The 21,608-nt window shown below is 42.3% G+C and overlaps 1 protein-coding gene across 1 annotated transcript in view; it reads right to left on the reverse strand.

Moving 5' to 3' along the window:
• Positions 1 to 17,748, reverse strand: part of Nvl (nuclear VCP like) — a 55,399-nt gene extending 37,651 nt beyond the window's left edge. Inside the window, exons 1-10 of the mRNA XM_090341585.1 lie at positions 17,512 to 17,748; positions 14,757 to 14,830; positions 12,409 to 12,461; positions 12,225 to 12,324; positions 9,341 to 9,398; positions 8,495 to 8,749; positions 4,911 to 5,043; positions 3,429 to 3,505; positions 2,816 to 2,950; positions 734 to 835 (exon numbers count right to left, since the gene is read on the reverse strand). Coding sequence (XP_090197711.1) covers positions 734 to 835; positions 2,816 to 2,950; positions 3,429 to 3,505; positions 4,911 to 5,043; positions 8,495 to 8,749; positions 9,341 to 9,398; positions 12,225 to 12,324; positions 12,409 to 12,461; positions 14,757 to 14,830; positions 17,512 to 17,568 — 1,044 coding nt within the window. The 5' untranslated portion in view covers positions 17,569 to 17,748. The remainder of the gene's footprint in view (positions 1 to 733; positions 836 to 2,815; positions 2,951 to 3,428; positions 3,506 to 4,910; positions 5,044 to 8,494; positions 8,750 to 9,340; positions 9,399 to 12,224; positions 12,325 to 12,408; positions 12,462 to 14,756; positions 14,831 to 17,511) is intronic.
• Between the last annotated feature and the right edge of the window lie 3,860 nt (positions 17,749 to 21,608).

Consider the following 21,608-nt stretch of genomic DNA (forward strand, 5'->3'; position numbering starts at 1 on the left):
CTTGGGTTTTCTCAAGACTAACACTCTACCACTTGAGCCATAGCACCACTTCTGGCTTTTTTCTTTTCTTTTTTTTTTTGCCAGTCCTGGACTTGAGCTCAGGGCCTGAGCACTGTCCTTGGACTTTCTGAAGGCTAGAGCTCTACCACTTGAGCCTCAGCACCACTTCCAGCTTTTTTCTATATATGTGGTACCAAGGCATGCTAGGCAAGCACTTTAACCACTAGACCAAACTCCCGGCCCCTTCTGGCTTTTTTCTATGTACGTAGTTCTGAAGAATTGAACCTGGGTCTTTGTGCATGCTAGGCCAGCACTTTACCACTAGGCCAAACGCCCGGCGCCCCCTCATTATTTTTTTTTTTTATGGCCAGTGCTAGGACTTGAACTCAAAGCCTGGGTGCTGTCCCTAAGCCTCTCTGTGTTCAAGCTTAAACCACAATACCGCCTCATTATCATATTTTTTTAAAAGCTGACGATCGAACGCAAGGCCTTGCCAGGCAATTGCTCTTCTACTGAGCTAAACCCCCAACCCCTAATTATCTTTTATGTTTGATTTCTTATATATCACATACAATAGTATATATCACTAAACCTGTTTAAATATATCACTATACATAGAAAATTGTAATGTTTACCACACTGGACAATGAATGAGGTAAAAAATATTAGCATGAAAAAAATAACGTCTTTAATACAAGCCTGGAAATTTGACATTAGCCATTAGCTGACTTACCAGAGCTTGTTCAAATAAGTCTCTCAGCTTTTGCTCAGATTCTCCAGAAACTCCTGACACAATCTCTGGAGCAGACACTTTCAAAATTGGCAGGTCAAGTTCCTATGCACAAATACATAAAAGAATGACTAAATATTCAAATTTTAACCTATTAACTTTTTTTGTCAGTCCTGGGGCATGAACTCAGGACATGAGCACTGTCCTTGGGCTTTCTCAAGGCTAGCACTGTACCACTTCCAGCTTTTTTTATGTATATGGTACCAAGGAATTGAACCCTAGGCTTTCTCAGGGACAGTGCCCATGAACTGAGTACAAATCCTGGGACTGGTACAAAAGTTAACAACAAAACCAACAATCTCTTCCAAGTTCATCTTGGTTGTGGGCCCAATAACAACACAATTTTTTTTTTCTTTTACCAGTTCAGACCTTGAATCAGGGGCTGAGCACTGTCCTTGGACTTTCTTGGGGCTAAAGCTCTACCACTTGAGCCACAGCATCATTTCTGGGTTTTTCAACGTATGTGGTACCAAGGAAACCAATCCGGGTCTTTGTGCATGTGAGGCAAGAACTCTACCACTAGGCCAAACTCCCACCATGACTTTTAATATTTCTTTATCATATTAAAACTACATTTAAAGCAAGGTACCAATGGCTCATATCTGTGGAAGAGTGCTAACCTTGAGTAAAAGAGCACAAGAACAGTGCCCAGTCTCAGTGTTCAAGGCCCAGGACTAGCAAAAATAAAAAATAAAAATGAGAGACTGGCAGTTTGGCTTAGTGGTAGAGTGCTTGCCTAGCATGAACAAAGACCTGAGTTCGATCCCTTGGTACCATATACATAGAAAAGCTAGAAGTGATGCTGTGGCTCAAGGGGCACTAGCCTTGAGAAAGCCCAAGGACAGTGCTCAGGCCCTGAGTTCAGATCCCAGGACTGGCAAAAAAAAAAAAAAAAGAAAAAGAAAAAATAAAACTGAACTACAGGTAAAGGGAAAGAGATTAAAATATAATCTCCATGTTTACACAGGGTTGTTGACAGCTATATTATTTTGCTTCCCACCCAACCTTGTCATATATGTAATGATTGCATTAACTGGGGGAAAAACTAGCTTGTGAAATAGGTAAAGAAAAAAGCTGGGTCAGGTACCTGGAGGCTCATGCCTGCAAGCCAAGCTACTCAGTGAGCTGAAATTTGAGGATTACAGTTCAAAACCAGCCTCTTTATCTCCAATAAACCACCAGAAAATCAGAAATGGCATGAGCTATGGCTCAAAGTGGTAGAACAATGGCCTAGAGCAAAAAAGCACAGCACAGCACCCAGGCCCTGAGTTCAAGCCTGCCCCACGATTGACCAAAAAAAAAAAAAAAAAAAGGTAAAACAAAAGAAGCAGCCGGGGAGTTTGGCCTAGTAATAGAATGCTTGCCTAACATTCATGAAGACCCAGGTTCGATTCCTCAGTACCACATACATAGAAAAAGCTAGAAATGGTGCTGTGGCTCAAGTGGCAGAGTGCTAGCCTTGAGGAAAAAGCCCGAAGACAATGTTCAAGCCGAGTTAAAGCCCCAGGACTGGCAAAAAAAAAAAAAAAAAAAAAAGAAGCAGAGGCAGTAGAAGTAGCAGCAGCAGCAATAGCAACAAGCTGGGTATGGTGGTATAAACCTATAATCCTTGTACTTAGAAGGCTAAGGATTAGAAGCAAATTCAATGCCATCCTGGGTTACACAGTGAATTCTGGGCCATCAGAGCTATGAAGACCCTGTTTAAACGATGATAAAAGAGAAGTTTCTGGCCTGGAACGTACCCTAGTGGAGTGCTCATTTAGAATGCACCAAGCTCTAGGTTAGATTCCTTGGTACCACATACTCAGAAAAAGCTAAAGTGGTACTGTGACTCAAGTGGCAGAGTGCTAGCCTTGAGCAAAAAGTATCCAAAGACAGTGCCCAGGCCCTGAGTTCAAGCCAGAACTGGCAAAAAAAAAAAGTCTTTCATTTCTCACTTATATGCCAGGTTTGGTTTAAGCTGACCTTAGGAGGGAAAAAAAAAAAAAAAGCAGGAAAAACAGAAAAGGTGTCAGAAAGTCTCACCCCAGCAATTGCATGTGCAAGTAAAGTCTTCCCACAGCCTGGTGGCCCATGAAGGAGAACTCCACGAGGGGGCACAACGCCCAGGTGGTGGTACACTTCTGGATGACGCATATGTATAAGTATCTTGCAGACTTCCTAGGAAGATACAAGCATAAGAGATGTGTCCTCATCCCAAAACAGAATGGAAATTTGTTTTTGCAACATCAAACTAACAGTAGATAATAAGGCTTGAGGCTAGACTTAACTTTGAATCTTGGCATTAGTTCCCTCTGGTGGAACTCTATCAATAACTACTGTACTTCTGTTTAACAAACTAAAAATAGCTACTTTAAAGATAAAAGAGAACTAAAACAGAGTAGACACCAAAAAATAAGCAGAGACCATTATTATTAGTATTAGAACAAATAACTTACAAAGTAAATTCCTAAGGACACTATAATTCATAAGATGAAAAAAATAAGAAAACTGTACTCCTTTATTTTTCAATTCCTTGAATAGTGCAGGTCAGATCTTCTCAGTCTGTTTCTATACCCAGTTTATATTAAGCTTCATATTAGCTTTGTCTATATAATTGATAACCAATATGCCCATTAGTACATGAATATGAACTAACTTTTAATGTTGTATCATTGCCGCCAACATCCTCAAACTTCACATTGGGGATCTGTAATTCCAGCACCTTGGCTTTAGCTGGGAAAGAAAAAAAGGGGGGTGGGGGTAGGAGATGAAAAAAAGAGCTACTGTATAAACTCACAACTAAAAGTTCTTTAGATATTGAAGCATTTCCAGTATGTTTTTGCACTGAAGGATCTAAGCAGAATCACTATAATAAAATGAAGCCTCTCTAAAGCAAGCACTATCACTGCTACCTACAAAAGAATATCTCAAATGCGCAAAGGAGCTAAGAAGACACTTAAACATAAGGAGATGCTCAACGTCTCTGACTAAAAGGAAACGCAATTCTGAGATTCTATCTCATCCAAGTGAGAATGGCCAACCTTGTGAATTTGAACAGCAAATTCTTGTGTGGATGTAGCGAAAAAGGATCCTATTGCATTGCTGTCTGAAGGTTTCTCAAAAAAAAAAAAACAAAAAAAACAAAAAAACACAACTAAAAGCTAAACATAGATCTTCCTTATGACCCAACTATAAAATACCCTTCGGCATCTACCTAGAACATTGCAAGCTAGGATACTGTAAAGATACTTGCACATCTACATTCACTGCTGTACTATTGACAATAGCAAAGTTATGCAAACAGCCTAGACACCTTACAATATGAGTAGATCGAGAAAATACGGTACTTATACACAATGGAATTTTATATAGACATTAGAAAGAGTATGTCATTTGCAGGGACATATATGGACCTAGAACACATCATGTTAAGTAAGGGAAGCCAAGCTCAAGACAAAAGGAGTTATTTTCTCTCATGTGGAAGCTAGATGTAAAATAGGTGATTAAATTATACAAGACTCTGGGCATTTACACACAGTGCATCTAAAGGAGGATAGTCCTTTGGGGAGAAACACAAACATGCAATGCCTATGTGTCTCTGATCATATAAAATATTATTGAAATGAATTCCAAAAAATGGAAATAAAAGTTTCTTTTCTTCTTTCTTTGTTTGTTCATTTATGTATTTGGGAGGTTGAGGGGGGCAGGCACAGAAACAAACAGTCAAGGGTGAACAAAAACAGCAATGATCTGGGTAACCACTATGTTGAAAATGAACTATATAGGCCAGGAGCATGCCCTAGTGGTAGAGTGCTTGCCTAGCATGCATGAAGCCCTAGGTTTGATTCCTTGGTATCACATACACAGAAAAAGCCAGAAGTGGTGCTGTGGCTCAAATGGTAGAGCACTAGCTCTGAAAAAGTCCAAGGACAGTGTCTAGGCCCTAAGTTCAAGCCCTGGACTGGCAAAACAAAACAAAACAAAACAAGAACATGAACCGTACAACTTGTGGGAAGAGATGAGAGAGAAAAACTGGGAGACAGAGACAGGAGACACTGACCAAATCTGCTTATAAAACAGTAAACGATCTGTACATCATGTTTGCAATGAAAATATAAAAATAAGAACAGTATCTCACCTTTCTTTTGTAAGCCCGCTATTATTTCATCATCTACTTCCTGAAGATCCTCTTTCTTTCTTTTGATTCCTTTGACCTTCAGCCTGCTTTTCTTTTTCTTATTAGTCTCCATGACAGAAGAATCCTTTGAAACCTGAAAAGAAAATAAATGCAAATATGTCATACATGGTAGCATGTGCCTGTAATCCTAGCCACTCAGGAGGCTAAGATATGAGCACCACAGTTCAAAGCCATCCCAGACAGGAAAGTCCATGAGATTCTTCTCACCAATTAATCACCAGAAAACCAAAAATGATGCTGTGGCTTGAAGTGGGAGTGTGCTAGTCTTAAGTGAAAAACCTCAGGGACAAGACCATGACTATGAGTTCAAGCTCCATTACCAACAGAAACAATCAAACAAACAAAAAACCAAAACACAGAACTACTCTATAATCCAGTCATACCATTCTTGGATATCTAACTAATGCATTACAAGTCAAGACATGGTAAAGACACTTGCACATCTATGGCTCTGTTATACTATTTACAGTACTCAAGTTAATAGACAAACAGCTCAGATGTCCTATAATAGATGAGTGGAGCAAGAAACGTAGTACAAAGTAGGTGCTGGCGAGTCACACCTGTAATCCTAGCTACTCAGGGAGCTGAGATCTGAGGATGCCAGTTCAAAGCCAGCAAGGCAGGAAACTCCACAAGACTCATCTTCCACAAACTATTCAAAAAATCTGGAAGTAACACTATGACTAGGACAGTACCCACGCCCAGAGTTCAAACCCCAGGACTTGGGGAGACTGGGGGTGTGTGAAGTGGGGAGAACATAACACAATGAAAATTTATTTGTCCATTAGAAATAATATATCATTTGCAGTAAGCCAAATTCAGAGAAACAAATGGTGCATATATTTGATACATTTACAAAATGAATAAAGGAGGGTATACAGAAGGGAGGAATTCAAAGGTACAACTCCTCTGAACATCTTAAATACTATTTACCAAAAAGAATCATAGGAAAAAAACTTTTTTTCGGTGAGGGCAACAGGAGCACAGGAATGGACAGAGGGATGAACAAATGCAGTTATGGTATTCAATATACGTTATGTAAAAAATGAACTATGCAATGTGTGGATAGGAACGGGAAGGAAGAAAAATGGGACAAAGTGAAGAAAGGGGTGACTTAGTCTAAGAAGCACGATACTAATTACCTGACTCATGTGATTATAATCCCTTTGTACAACTCCTGAATAACAATACAAATAAATAAAGGGGCCGGAAGTTTGGCCTAGTGGTAGAGTGCTTACCTAACATGCACAAAGACCTGGGATCAATTCCTCACTACCACATACACAGAAAAAGCCGGAAAAGGTACTGTGGCTCAAGTGGTAGGGCTTTAGCCTTGAAAAAGCCAAGGACAGTGCTTAGGCCTTGAGTTTAAGCCCTGGGACTGGCAAAAAAAAAAACCAAACAAGTATTTGCTTGATGTTATGTAACTGGGGATAAAAATACCTGTACATCAGACATTGGCTTCCCAGGACTGGCAAAATAAAATAGATAAAATATCACTAGTGGAAAAAAAATTCAGTTCTTCAGCTACACTGACTACATTTCAAGAGCCCAACAAGGACAAATGAAATGAGATGAAGTGCTAGTACTAACCACAAATGAAATGAGATGACTTTAAACCCCTCTCACTCTGCCATTCATTAAACATCATCAGAAGTCAGGCACAGTAGCTCACACCTGTAATCCTAGCTACTCAGGAGGTTGAGATCTAAGGATCAAGGTTCAAAGCCAGCAGGGCACTAATGGCATTGTGACTCCAGGGACTGAGGGCAGTAGCCTTACGCTGAAGAACTCAGGGAAAACACCTAGGCCCAGAGGTAGAGCGTTAGCCTTGAGCTGAAGAGCTCAGGGACAGTGAGCACCCAGGTCCAGAGTTCAAGCCGCAAGACTGACCCAAACAAACGAACAAAAAATCAGTTAAGGATGAACATAAGTAGTTCACCTATAATATGAGCTGCACTTGAGGCTAAGATCCAAGAATCAAGGCCCTAAGAGTCTTTTGAACAAGACTCTTACCTTATTAAAAAAATTTTAAAAATTCAGTTAAGGAAGATACCCAATGAGTCGACACTATGATATTTCATCAAGTTGTAATTTCCTATGTGTATGACATCACAATTTTGAAGGTTGTTTTATGTTCTTTAAAGATATCTGTCTAATCCAGGTGTGTGTCATCCCAGCTACTCAGGAAGCTGAGATCTGAAGATGATGATTCAAAGCCATCTTGAGGAGGAAAGTCCATGACACACTTATCTCCAATAACCCACCAGGAAAGAGGAATGGAACTATTACTCAAAGTGATAGAACACTAACCTTGAGCAAAAGAGTTCAGAGACAGTGTCCAGGCCCTGAGTTAAAGTTTTATGATGGACTAAAAAGAAAGGTATCTGTCTGGCTAGGAGCCAATGGCTCATACCTGTAATCCTAGCTACTCAGGAGACTGAGATCTGAGGATCACAGTTGAAAGCCAGCCCAAGCAGGAAAGCCTGTAAGACTCCTATGTCTAATTAACTGCCAAAAAAGTCACAGGCTAGGAGTGTGGCCTAGTGGTAAAGTGCTTGCTTGCCTAGCATGCACGAAACTCTTGGGTTCAATTCTTCAGCACCATATACACTGAAAAAAAAAACAAACACTAATATTGTGGCTCAAGTGGTAAGAGTACTAGCCTTGAGAAAGCTCAAGGACAGTGCTCAGGCTGAGTTCAAGCCCCAGGACTGGCAAAAAAAAAAAAAAAAAAAATATATATATATATATATATATATATATATTTCTCATAGACATTTGACAGCAATGAAAATCTAACACAAATGTCAATTACTTAGTAAAAAAGAGACTGTGTAATTAACTGAAGGGAACAAAAATGAACAGACTTTAAATAGAAGTATATTTCAATAGTTAAAGCAAAAAAGAACAAAGGTTTGGATGAGGATTATGGTAAGAACAGTAATGAAAGTGATTAAATGCTCCACTATTTCCAAGTTCCAATAGCTTTTATAAAACCCAAGTATTGGAAATGGTGTTGTGGCTCAAGTGGTAGAAAATCAGCCTTAAGTTAAAGAGCTCAAGGGACAACACCCAAGCCCAGAATTCAAGCCCCACAACCGACCAAGCAACAACAACAAAAATTTAAAAATGCTTAGTTTTAGGCCTAGTTTGGCCTAGTGGAACAATGCTTGCCTAGCATGCACAAAGAACCAGGTTTGATTCCTTGGTACCACACACATAGAAAAAATAGGAAATGGAGTGAGGGGGAGGGAAATGGGGACCAAGACATGTGAAAGGGTATCAATGTATGTGAATTAATGCACCTTCTATCTGGCAAATATCATGTAACCCTTCTATTAATTACAATAAAAATATATGAAAAAAAAATCGGAAATGGTACTGTGGCTCAAGTGGTAGGGCTCTAGCCTTGAGAAAACCAAGGACAGTGCTTAGGCCCTGAGTTCAAGCCCTGGGACTGGCAAAAAAAACAAACAAGTATTTGCTTGATGTTATAGTCTACTGACTGGGGATAAAAATACCTGTAGATCAGACATTGGCTTCTTATTAATATTTTTCTCATTTGATGCATGTAAGGATCCGTCTGGAACTTTGTCAATGAACCATCCTTTCTCAGGTTCTGTTGTAAAGCTCTTCAAAATGTGATTAGTTTTAGAAGTTATTCGTGGTGTTGAAGTGGTAGTTTCTTTGTGCTCCAACTCCAGAGTATTTGAAACAGAATCCAGATTTCCTTTCCGATATAAAGATAGCAAGGAGCTGTTCATGTGATTGGCTGCCTGATAGAACAGTAATTTTAGCATAAATTACATTTATGAAATGTTCAATTTTACATCTTGCTTTCAGCAATTTCTCTCATGTTACTGATATGCAAATGTTCCCAATAAAACAAAGTATAAAAATGAATTGATAGTCTGGGTCACTAATACATTATCAATTCAAAGTTGGATGAAATTCAGTATCATTTTTTTAACAACTTCAAAACTTGTTTTACTGAGGTGTAAAATGGACTGGAAGTCATATATGTTAAGTTGGCACACATATGTTTGTGTTTGTGTGTGTATTATTGCCATAGCACATTAATCAAGCCTACTCATCAGTAATGACAACTCCATAGTAGAAATACATCCTTTTCTCCATTTTTACTAGTAATTCCTTTCAAGTCCTCTCTGCTCTTTTGAATGTTTTCTCTTATTTTTCCCTGTAGAACTAAACACAAATAAAAATATGAACAGTGTACATAGAAGCATATTTACTGGTAAACAGGATCGATGTTTTTCACTTTGTTAGTGACTTTTTCCTAAGATAGGATCACAATTCTTTTATTAAAAAAAAAAAAATTAAAGTGGGACCATTAAATGTTGCCTTACCTGTGGATCTGGGTGATCTTCCACATTTGAACTATCATCAGAATAGCTTTCAGAATACCTCAGAGTAAAAAGAGGGAAAATGTTTTAAATGTTCCTGTCCTATGTCCTAAAAAATTACTACCACAAACAAGTAAATACATTAAGGGAAAATTCAACACTCATTAAGCATCCAAGAGCTGGCGTTAGAGAAAGAAAGAGGAACTTAAATATCCAGCTTAAATAGTTGGAAGGTTGTACTTACTGTCATTTGGATTTCAACTACCTTATCCATAAAAGGGTTATTAAAAGATTAAATGAATGTTTCTAAACTTCTACTATATAAATACTTAAAATGCTGCAATTAAGGTTAATACAGGATAGAAGATTAGGACATAAGATTGTTCAAGCAAATGGCATAGCTATAATACGCAATGCTTTGAGACTGCTTCTGTAGTTATATAGTTGATCAAAGTCTTCTTTTTTTTTTTGCCAGTCCTGGGCTTGAGCTCAAGGCCTGAGCACTGTCCTTGGACTTTCTCAAGGCCAGAGCTCTACCACTTGAGCCTCAGCACCACTTCCGGCTTTTTTCTATGTATGTGGTACCGAGGAATCAAACCCGGGTCTTCATGCATGCTAGGCAAGCACTTTAACCACTAGGCCAAACTCCCGGCCCCCAAAGTCTTTTTTTTTTGGCTAGTCCTGGGGCTGATCTCAGGACCTGGGCACTATCCCTGAGTGTATCTGTGCTCAAGGCTAGTGCTCTGTCACTTGAGCCACAGCACTACTTCCAGATTTTTTTCTATGTATGTGGTACTGAGGAATCGAACCCAGGGCTTCATGCCATGCTAGGGAAGCACTCTACCATTAAGCCACACCCCCTGCCCCTCACAAAGTCTTTTAATGGACACTTTATATAAATATATCCTACCCTCTCCAAACTAGACAATCTGGAGAAGATTGTGAGGCTCAGCTTGGCCAATTCAAGCAGCGGACACAGGGCCTGCTATGTTAGGGATAAATAGGGAGCAGCTTGCCTGCTGTGTACTTGCTTGCCAGATTTTTGGCTGATGGCCCATACTTCTGCAGAAGTAAACTGTGCCTTGCTGGAGAGGGGGAGACTGTAGTCATGTACCTAAACTGAGTAATAAGGATAAGTAAAATACAAATTTCCAGGGCCAGGAGTTTGGCCTAGTGGTTAAAGTGCTTGCCTAGCATGCATGAAGACCCGGGTTCGATTCCTTGGTACCACATACATACAAAAAAGCTGGAAGTGGTGCTGAGGCTCAAGTGGTAGAGCTCTAGCCTTCAGAAAGTCCAAGGACAGTGCTCAGGCTCTGAGCTCAAGCCCAGGACTGGCAAAAAAAAAAAAAAAAAAAAAAAAAAAAAATACAAATTTCCATTACATCGAAAGATTAAGGTTAAAAAAATTCCTTGGGCCGGGAGTTTGGTCTAGTGGTAGAGGGTTTGCCCTAGCATGCATGAAGACCCGGGTTTGATTCCTTGGCAACAAATACATATAAAAAGCCAAAAACGGTGCTGTGGCTCAAATGGTAGAGCTCTAGCCTTGAGAAAGCCCAAGGACAGTGCGCAGGCCCTGAGTTCAAGCCCCAAGACCAGCAAAAGAAAAAAGAAATTCTCATATAACATGCTGTAAAGTCTAACCAAAAAAGACAACAAAGACCTTCTTGAGTGTGCTGGTACTGGGGCTTGGACTCAGGCCAGGGTACTTTCCTTTTGCTTTTTGTCTCAAAGCTGGTAATCTATCACTTGAGCCACAACTCTACTTCCAACTTTTCCCTGATCAATTGCAGATAAAGCTCTCCTAAGTTTTCCTTCCCAGGTTGTTGTCAAACTTCAACTCTCAGTCAGGCATGGTGGCTCACATAGGTAATCCTAGCTACTCAAGAGGCTAGATCTGAGGATCATGGTTCAAAGGCAGCCCTGGTTCCAAAAAGTCCATAAGACTCTTATCTCCAATTAACCACCAGAAAACCAGAAATGGCACTATGGCTCAAGGGGTAGGGTGGTAGCCTTGAGCTGAAGAGCTCAGAGACAACTCCCAGTGCCAGAGTTCAAGTCCCAGGACCAAACAAACAAACAAAAACCCTGCGACCTTCAGATCTAAGCCTTCTGAGTACACATTTATAGGTATAAGCAAATGATACTCAGACTCAAAATGAAACTATTATCTCAATTCATTATAACTCAAAAGTGATGCTAAGGGGTGGGGGGGAGCGGCACAGTGGCTCACGCCTGTAATCCTAGCTAAAAAAGAGGCTGAGATCTGAGGATCAAGGTTCAAAGCCAGCTCGGGCACAAAAGGACCTGAGACTCTTATCTGCAATTAACCTCTAGAAAATGGGCAGTGGGGCTTGGCTCAAGGGTAGGGTAGCAGCCTTGAGCTGAAGAGCTCACAGACAGCACCCAGGCCCAGGCCATCCACCCAGCGGCGAGTTCCAGGCCCATGATCCACAAAAAAGTTGATACCTAATCGTTTATAAGACTCTGCTACTATGTAAGGATATCTATAAAAGTTATTTAAATACCAGGCGCCAGTGGCTCATGCCTGTAATCCTAGCTACTCAGGTGGCTGAGATCTGAGGATCATAATGCAAAGCCAGCCCAGGGAGGAAAGTCTGTACAACTCTTAACCACCAGAAAACCAGAAGTAGGACTGTGGCTCCAAGTGGTAAAGTGCCAGCCTTGAATAGAAAAGCTTAGGGACAGCACCCAGACCATGAGTTCAAGTCATACAACTAACAACAACAAACACCAATACAGAAAGGAAAGGTATGGACACAGATTAAGTAATACTTAGGTTCTTGTTAACAAGGAAGAATCACTGAAAATATTACAAATGAACATAATATCTCAGGGAAAAAAGCAACACTCCTATAATACTTACTCGTTATCTTCTTCATCTTGTCTTGATCTTTTTGCCAAGTGTTCATCTTCCAGCTCTGTTAGATTCTTAAGCTCTTTCTCATTACTAATTATATTGAATACTGAAAACAAAGCAAAAAATGTGATCTGCTAAATTGCTCTTTCTATAATTATTAATAATTCAACTCTAATATTAAAAGACTCACCCTTTTCTACCTGAATCCTAAAAGCATTTCTTTTTCGACGACCATAGTCGATACTAGAACAAAACAAAACAAAACAAGGATTTTAGAACACTGGCCTTCACCAAAAGTTTTCCATTAAGTTCCATTTAAACAGAAAATATCAACGGGCATGGTGGCTCACACCTGTGATCCTAGCTACTCAGGAGGCTGAGATCTGAGGATGGAGGTTCAAAGTCAGATGGGCACTAATGTCCATGAAACTCTTAGCTCCAATTTACCACTAGAAAACCAGAAGTGGTGCTGTGGCTCCAGGGATAAGGTGGTAGCCTTGAGCTGAAGATTTCAGTGACAGTGCCCAGGCCCAGAGTTCAAGGCCCACGACCAACAAAGGGGAAAAATAAGAATAGGTCAATTGACATAAATATCTATTATTTACACTGGTCTCTTTTCAGGTAACTTCTAAATTTGTTATATATTTATATATATATATATATATATATATATATATATATATATATATATATTTGGTCATTACTGGGGCTTGAACTCAGGGCCTGGGCACCATCTCTGAGCTTCTTTTGCTCAAGGTTAGCACTCTACCACTTGAGCCACAGCACAACTTCTGACTTTTTCTGTATATGTGATGCTAAGGAACCAAACCCAGGGCTTAACATATGCTAGGCAAGCACTCTACCACTAAGGCACATTGTAAGTCCTGAATTTACATTTTGACAGTTTTATTTTTTGCCAGTCCTGGGCCTTGAACTCAAGGCCTGAGCACAGTCATTGGATTTTTCTCAAAGCTAGCACTCTACCACTTGAGCCACAGCACCACTTTTGGCTTTTTTCTATGTATGTGGTACTGAAAAAAATCAAACCCAAGACTTTGGGCATGCTAGGCAAGCATTTTACCACTAGGCCATGCTCCCGGGTCCTTGAATTTACATTTTAACTATAACTTTGTTTGCCTATATTCTCAACTTGTTAACATTTTTGCCTCATTCACTTTTCTTTATGGATCTTTTTATAAGAAAATCAACTGAAAATTAATAGTCAATATTTCAACACAAAAATTCATGGCCTGGCACCAGTGGACTCATGCTTGTAATCCTACTACTCAGGAGGCTGAGATGTGAGAACTGCACTTTGAAACCAGCATGCATGTGCACACGCGCACGCGCGCGCACACACACACACACACACACACACAAAATTCAAATGAACAGGAAAAGAGATGATATAGCAAATGTTTCTACATACTAACAAGGAATGTGAAGTACTGAAAGTTAAAAAAAAAAACAGGGGCCAGGAATTTGGCTTAGTGGTAGAGTGCTTGCCTAGCATGCACGAAAACCTGGGTTTGATTCCTCAGTACTACATAGATAGAAAAAAGCCGGAAGTGGTGCTGAGGCTCAAGTGGTAGAGCTCTAGCCTTGAAAAAGTCCAAGAACAGTGCTCAGGCCCAGAGCTCAAGCCCAGGACTGGCAAAAAAAAAAAAAGTGGCCGGAGTTTGGCCTAGTGGTAGAGTCTTGCCTAACATGCACGAAGACCCAGGTTCAAGTCCTCAATATCACATACATAGAAAAAAGCTGGAAGTGGGGTTCTGTTGCTCAGGTGGTAGAGCTCTAACTTTGAGAAAGCCCAAGGACAGACCCCGAGTTCAAGCCAGGACTGGAAAAAAAAAAAAAAATGTAGCTCCTTGTACAGGAAACAGTAGGTCACACCCGTAATCCTAGCTACTCAGGAAACTGAGATCAGAGGATCCCAGTTAAAAGCCAGCCCTGGGAAGGAAAAGCCATGATTCTCTTATCTCCAACTAACCACCAGAAAAATGGAAATGGAGCTAGAGCTCTAGCCTTGAGCAAAAAGTGTCCAAGGACAGTGCCCAAGCCATGAGTGGTAGAGCGCTAGTCTTAAGCTGAATAACTTAGGGACAGTGATCAGGCCCTGAGTTTCAAAGTGGTAGAGCAGTAGTCTTGAGCTGAATAACTTAGGGACAGTGACCAGACCCTGAGTTCAACTTACAAAAAAAAAAAAAAAAGTAGCGCCCCTCTATGATTCCAGGCACAAGTGAATGTGAATGAGCAAAAGCATCAGATACCAAGTTCACATTCCAGTCTCAGATTTAAAAAAAGGGAAAAAGGAAGAAAAAAAAATAAAGTAGTCATTCCCTCTAGTGAAAAAAACAGTTCAAGCCTATAAAACAAGCTTGTGAATATTTATACAACTGAGATCCAAGATAACGATTAGAGGGCTAAAGCCAGCAGTCATTAGTCACTTTAAACCGAATGGAAGCTCTAAACAGTAGAGACTTGAAAGAAAAAGACAAATTCTGAAAAGGCAAAGATCTATAAGTTATACTTCTTTACCTGTACATTCTTTGCAAATCAGATGCCAAGATCCCAGTGTCCACATATTTGCCACATCTATTACTGGTGAGGTACTAAAAAAAAAATATGAAATATAAAACACTCAATATTCCAAACTCAGTGATTTTTTAGTTAACAAATAAGATATTGAGCCATTCTAATACATAATACTTGTTTATAGCAGTATAAGGTTTGTACTCAGACTTTTGAAGTTGTAGGAAGCACCTGATCTACACCTTTAACTCTTCTTTTTTTTTTTTAAGTTTTTTTTTTTATTGTAATTAGTAAAAGGGTTACATGATATTTGCCAGATACAAGGTGCATTAATTCACATACATTGATACCCTTTCACATGTCTTGGTACCCGTTTCCCTCCCCCCACACACCCCCCTAAACCTTTAACTCTTCTTGCTTTAACTAGGTTCTCAGTAACTGTTCGCCTGGGCTGACCTTGAACTATGATTCTATCAGGTCTAGATCAGGGTTAGCTGGGATTATATCCATGAGCTATATACCATACCTGGCTTCATTTTTGAGACAAAACCTCCATGTACAGTTCAGACTAGCCTCAAAGTTAGGATCGTCTTAATTTGAGCCACAGCACTACTTCTGTTTTTCTGATGGTTATTTGGAGTTAAGAATCTCACAAACCAGGTATCTGTGGTGGCTCACCTGTAATCCTAGCTGCACAGAAGGCTGGGACCTGAGGATTGAAGTGCAAAGGCAGCTCCCAGACAGGAAAGTCTGAGACTCTTATCTTCAGTTAATGACAGGAAAAAAAAAAATTAGACATGGAGCTGTGGCTCAAATGCTAGAGTGCTAGCCTTAAGCAAAAGGAGCTCAGGGACAGGGCCCAGGCCCTGAATTCAAGCACTAAGCCCACGTCCCCCACCCCCAAACGAAATCCAAATTAATTCCCTTTGACTTTTTTGCCTATCATTTCTCAAACACCATAGGTTTATATTTGGCCAGATGATGCTACTGGGAAAACTAAAAAACAAAAGATCCTGTGAACTTTAAGAACCTCTATCCTAGGGACCCTCTACACAGTCTCTCTTTTAGAATTCTCTTTTGGAAGGTAGATATTATCATTTCATTTTATAGATGAGTAGGTTTAGGTAAGAAAAAGGTGAACTGTCTTCAAGGAAGTACTTAATAAATTGCAGGGCTAGAAGGGAAATTTTGGCTATTTAATATCAACTTTTGTGTCTCAATAGTTGCTATGCTATCCAGCTCCAACACTTTATAGAGCAATTTCTTCTCAAAAATCGGTAGCACTGGAGTCAGGACTGTAGCCTCGTGGTAGAATACCCCCCTAGCATGCATGAAGCAGGGAGAAGAACCCCTATTGAACCAACCCAATTGATATTCCTTTTGTATGGGCTCCTCCTACAGCATGTTCCTATTTATTATAGTTATTTTAAGTTACTCTTAATTGTGTACATCTCAATTTGTTGTAAATGAATCTGGTAGAGGTGGCTCACACCTGTAATACAAACTAATGAGGAGGCTGAAATCTGAGGACTGAAGTTTAAAGCCAACCCAGGCAAGAAAGTCCTGAGAGTCTTGTCTCCAATTAACCACTAGACAATCAGAAATAGAACTGTGGCTCAAAGTGGTAGAGCACTAACCCTGAACTAAAAACAAAAAAAACAGCTCAGGGAGAGCACCCAGGCTCAGGCCCCGAGTTCAAGCCTCAGGACCAACAAGTAATGTAATCGCTACATTATAAGCATATACGTATATACTACTATTTAAAAGGAAGTCAATGCACTACTTACTACAAGTAGCAGAGAGACTAAGCCGGTGTGTTTAAAAATATATAAATGTACAGTTATAAGTACCTATGTATAGTGTCGGGGTTTTTGTTTTGTTGTTTTGTTTTGCCTGTCCTGGGGGCTTGAATTCAAGGCGTGGGGCACTGTCCCTGATCTTCTTTTCCTCAAGGCTAGCACTCTACAACTTGAGTCTCAGGGCTACTTCCAGCTTTTTGTTTATGTGGAGCACCTGATTGATCATTCCCAGGACTTCTCGCAGGCATGGCAGGCACTCTCCACTGAGCCACATTCCCAGCCCTACATAGGTTTTTGTATATGCACACAAAACCTTTAGAAGAATAATCAATAGGACTAGAGTAGCGGCTCAGGAGTAAAGCAATTATGTAGAACATGCAACATTCCAATCCCAAGTTTAGCCAGCACGGCAAAATAAAATCTCCTTGGCTTCCTACCACCTGAAGAGATGAGTAAAAACGGAAGGAATTCTTTCATGTTAGGAGATGGGGGCAGGAAGATGGACGGGAAGGCCGATCCACGGTCCTGCTTCTGCTTGACCGCAGAGACAGAGGGAAACAGGAATCCACACTGCCCCCGGCCCCGGGTTTCAGTGAGAGAAAGAGATACAAGGAAGACGGGCGGGGGGACGCCAGGGGGAGCTCCCGCCCAGCTAACCTCACGGCGGACAAATCGGGTCTCCAGTGTCTAGCGGGGATGGTTGGAAAGGAACGGGACCAAGGGAGCCAAGGCCCAGGCGGGGGCGGCCGCCGCACGGGTTCGTGGGGTCCGGGAACCGAAGCCGAGTCCCGGGGCCCGGGCCGTCGGGACGAGCCGTGGGGAGGAGGCCGGGACTCCAGGCGAGGCCGGAAGGCCGCGGCGCCCCCGCCCAGAGGCCGGGGCCCCCCGCGGAACCCAGGCGGGCCCTGAGACCCGGAGGCCGCCCGCGACACCGGCGACGACGCCGGCGGCGACCCACGTACCTGCACGACGCGCTGCTTGAGCTTCTTGTCCACGCACGCCGCAGAGCGGGGCCGCATGGCGTCCCGCCGCGGCGCCGGCGCCGGCTCGGCGAGGACCGCGCCTTCCGGGGCTGCCCGCGACGATGCCGGACGGGCTGCCCCGGAGCTGCGCCCGGGCGGCCCGCACCCTTCTCGGCGCGGAAGCTCCGCGAGCAGGGCACACAAGCCACCCGAAGAAAAGGATGTGGGACGGCCCGGAGGCTCTGGCCGCTCCGTTGTTCCGGCGGCCTCCCGGCCCTGGACGCGCCGGGCCCCGGATGGCGAGGCCCCCGTGGAACACGCTCCGCTTCATTGGCTCAAACCGGGAGACGCGGCCCCAGGACCCGGCGCGAGCTCGGCGCCTGCGCAGACGCTCGCTGGCCGGAGCAGCCTCTCCTCTAACTTTCTGCCTGCCCTGGGGCTTGAACTCGGGGCCGTGGCTCTGTCCCTGAGCTTTTGTGCTAGGAAGTGCAGACCCTGAGTTCAGTCTTTAGCACAGACAGGAGGAGGCGAGAAGAAAAGGAGAGAAGGGAGGAAAGCAAGCCAGATGCTGGGGGCTCCTGCCTCGCCCGAGCTCCGCGGGAGGCCGAGATGTCCGCAGCCTGCCTGCCAGGACGGGACTCCAGGACGCGGCCCGGCGCAGGGGGCCCGCGGAGAGCTCGGGGAACATCGGGAAGGGGAGGTGTGACTCAAGTGTGGGAGAACGCCGGCCTGGAGCACCGAAAGCTGATGTGCAAGAGATGAGACTCGGGGTTCAAACTCCAGTACAAAACTTAAATGCAACATACGTACATACATACATACATGCATGTATGCATATATATATACATATATATATATATATAGAGAGAGAGAGAGAGAGTGTTTTAGTATATGATTGTTTTAGTTGGTTTTCAGGGTTGTAATGTCATGTCTGCTTTGGTTTAGGATAACATCAAGTGCCACCAAAAGACTGTACTGGAGAATAGAGGGAGTTTAGAGAAATGATACAGGCCTACCCAGGGAAAGGTACCAGTGATACCCTGTCTCAAAAAACAAATTAAAAGTAAAGGCTGGAGGCGGGGCTGGGAGTTTGGCCTAGTGGTTAAAGTGCTTGCCTAGCATGCATGAAGACCCGGGTTCGATTCCTCGGTACCACATACATAGAAAAAAGCCGGAAGTGGTGCTGAGGCTCAAGTGGTAGAGCTCTATCTAACCTTGAGAAAATCCAAGGACAGTGCTCAGGCCCTGAGCTCAAGCCCAGGACTGGCAAAAAAAAAAAAGTAAAGGCTGGAGGCATAACTGAAATGATAGAGCGCTTTAAGCAAGGCCTAGGATCAATCCCCAGCACAGGAAAAAGAAAGGAAAAGAAAAGACAAAAGAGGAAGGAAAAACTGGAATAAAAAGAAGAATGTGGAGCCGGGTGCCTTGGCTCCTGTAATCCTAGCTACTCAGGAGGCTGAGATCTGAGGATCCAGGTTCAAAGCCAGCCTGGGCACAAAAGGACCTGAGACTCTTCTCTTCAATTAACCTCTAGAAAATGGGAAGTGGGGTTTGGCTCAGCGGTTGGGCACTAGCCTTGAGCTGAAGAGCTCAGGGACAGTGCCCAGGCTAAGTTTAAGCCCCATGACCCACAAAAAAAAAAAAAAAAAAAAAAGAAGAGGAGGAGGAAAAAGGAGGAATAGGAGGATCTGGAAGATGTTAATAGGTCAGAGTTCAGATCAGGCCAGGAGTTTGGCCTAGTGGTAGAGTGCCTGCCCAGCATGTACAAAGACTGTACCACATTATACATAGAAAACGCCACAAGTGGTGCTGTGGTTCAAGTGACAGAACTCTAGCCTTGAGAAAGCCCCAAGGACAGTACTCAGGCCCGGGGTGGGGGTAAGATTTCAGATCATAGTAATATGATAGATATGATAGATTAAAGTAAAAAACTAGGGCCGGGAGTTTGGCCTGATGGTTAAAGTGCTCGCCTAGCATGCATGAAGACCCGGGTTCGATTCCTCGGTACCACATACATAGAAAAAAAGCCGGAAGTGGTGCTGAGGCTCAAGTGGTAGAGCTCTAGCCTTGAGAAAGTCCAAGGACAGTGCTCAGGCCCTGAGCTCAAGCCCAGGCCTGGCAAAAAAAATAAATAAATAAAATAAAATAAATAAATAAAGTGAAAAACTAAAACACTCTAATAATGAATAGCTTTATTGGGAGAATATATGACTTTCTCTTCAGTTTTACACTCTCTTGCTAAATTGCTATTCTGGGGGTTGAGATCTGAGGATCATGGTTCAAAGCCAGCCCTGGCAGGAAAGTCCCTGAGGCTCTTATCTCCAATTAACCACCAGAAAACTAACAATGTGCTATAGTTCAAAGTTGTAGAACACTAGCCTTGAACAAACAAACTCAGGGATAGCTTTTTAGGCCAGGAGTTCAAGACTCACAATCAAAAGAAAAGGAATAGATTGAACCTGTAGATCACTAAGTAGCTTTGATACCTTTTTTACTTGGGTGCTTTTTCTTTCTCCTGTTGAATTGCTATGGCTGGACCTTCCTGTTGAATAGAAATAGTAAAAGAGTATACCCATGGTTTTGCTGTTGTTTAGAACCATGCTTCCCAAGTCCAGTGTGTTAAAGGCTTGTTACAAGTTGTCCATTTAGCAACCATTTAAATACCAACTATTTAGAGACTGGAATGTACCAGGATTGCAAAACTAGTAAGTTACTGTCATAACCTAAGGCATGACTAGGTAAGCATACAAGGCAGACAGTTGGTAACTGTTGTGATAATATACAAGACATGTACTGATGGTATAATTGTACGTGTAGCTTTTAACCTATGGACTTTGACTCTATGAACCTATGCTATGTCAGGCAAATCAAGTTTATTTTGCACTCAATCTAGTTCCTCATGTTCTTGACTAAGTGATTTCCTTCTTTTTTTTTTTTTTTTTTTGCCAGTCCTGGGCTTGGGCTCAGCACTTGAGCACTGTCCCTGGATTCCTGGATTTTTTCTCAAGGCTAGGGCTCTACCACTAAGCCACAGCACCACTTCTGGCTTTTTGCTACATAGGTGGTACCAAGGAATTGAACCTGGGTCTTCGTGCATGCTAGGCAAGCACTCTACCACTAGGCCAAACTCCCAGCCCCGTGATTTCCTTCTTAACAAATGTATTTCTCTTTCATTTTCCAAACAGCTAGAAAATATTTTTAAATGCCAGTACTGGGCTTTAAACTCATGGCCTAAGTGCTGTCCTTGAGCTTTTTTTGCTCAAACCTAGAGAACTACCCCTTGAGAAACAGCTCAATTTCCAGCCTTTTGTAGATTAACTGGAAATAATTCTCATGGACTTTCCTGCCTAGGTTGGCTTTGAACCATGTTACTCAGATTTCAGTCTCCAGAGCAGATAGGATTACAGGCGTGAGCCACCAGCAACTGGCGGGGGGCAGGGGGGAATCTTGTAAAAATGTAAACTGAGGGCCGGGAATTTGGCCTAGTGGCAGAGTGCTAGCATGAATGAAAACCCGGGTTCGATTCCTAGGTACCACAAACAGAAAAAGCTGGAAGTAGTGCTGTAGCTCAAGCAGTAGTGCTCTAGCCTTGAGAAAGTCCAAGGACAGTGCTCAGGTACTGAGTTCAAGCCTAGGACTGGCAAAAAAAAAAAAAAAAAGAGTAAACTGGAAGCTGGGTGCGGTGGCTCATGCCTGTAATCCTAGCTACTTGGGAGGCTGAGATCCAAGGATTGTGGTTCAAAGCCAGCCTGGGCACTAAAAAGTCTGTGAGACTCTTATCTCCAATTAACCTCTAGAAAATGAGGCATGGGGCCTGGATCTAGGGTATGGCGGTAACCTTGAGCTGAAGAGCTCAGGGACAACACCCAGGCCAAGTTCAAGCCCCACAACTGACAAAAAAAAAAAAAAGGAGAAAAAGTAAACTGTAATTCTTCACCAAGTGTCTACAAAGCCCATATTGAGGAGCTAAAAAGGGCTCCATTCTGAAGCAGCACCCATCTTGTTTATATAAACCATGAGTGACCCAAAGCACACATAAAGAAACAGAATTGTGGTGCCATTAAGTCCCAGGAACTGTCCTGTCTGTGTTAAAATTC

The sequence above is a fragment of the Megascapheus bottae genome, chromosome 10 (genome assembly GCF_031878675.1).
Source record: "Megascapheus bottae isolate mThoBot1 chromosome 10, mThoBot2.hap1, whole genome shotgun sequence".
NCBI lineage: Eukaryota > Metazoa > Chordata > Mammalia > Rodentia > Geomyidae > Megascapheus > Megascapheus bottae.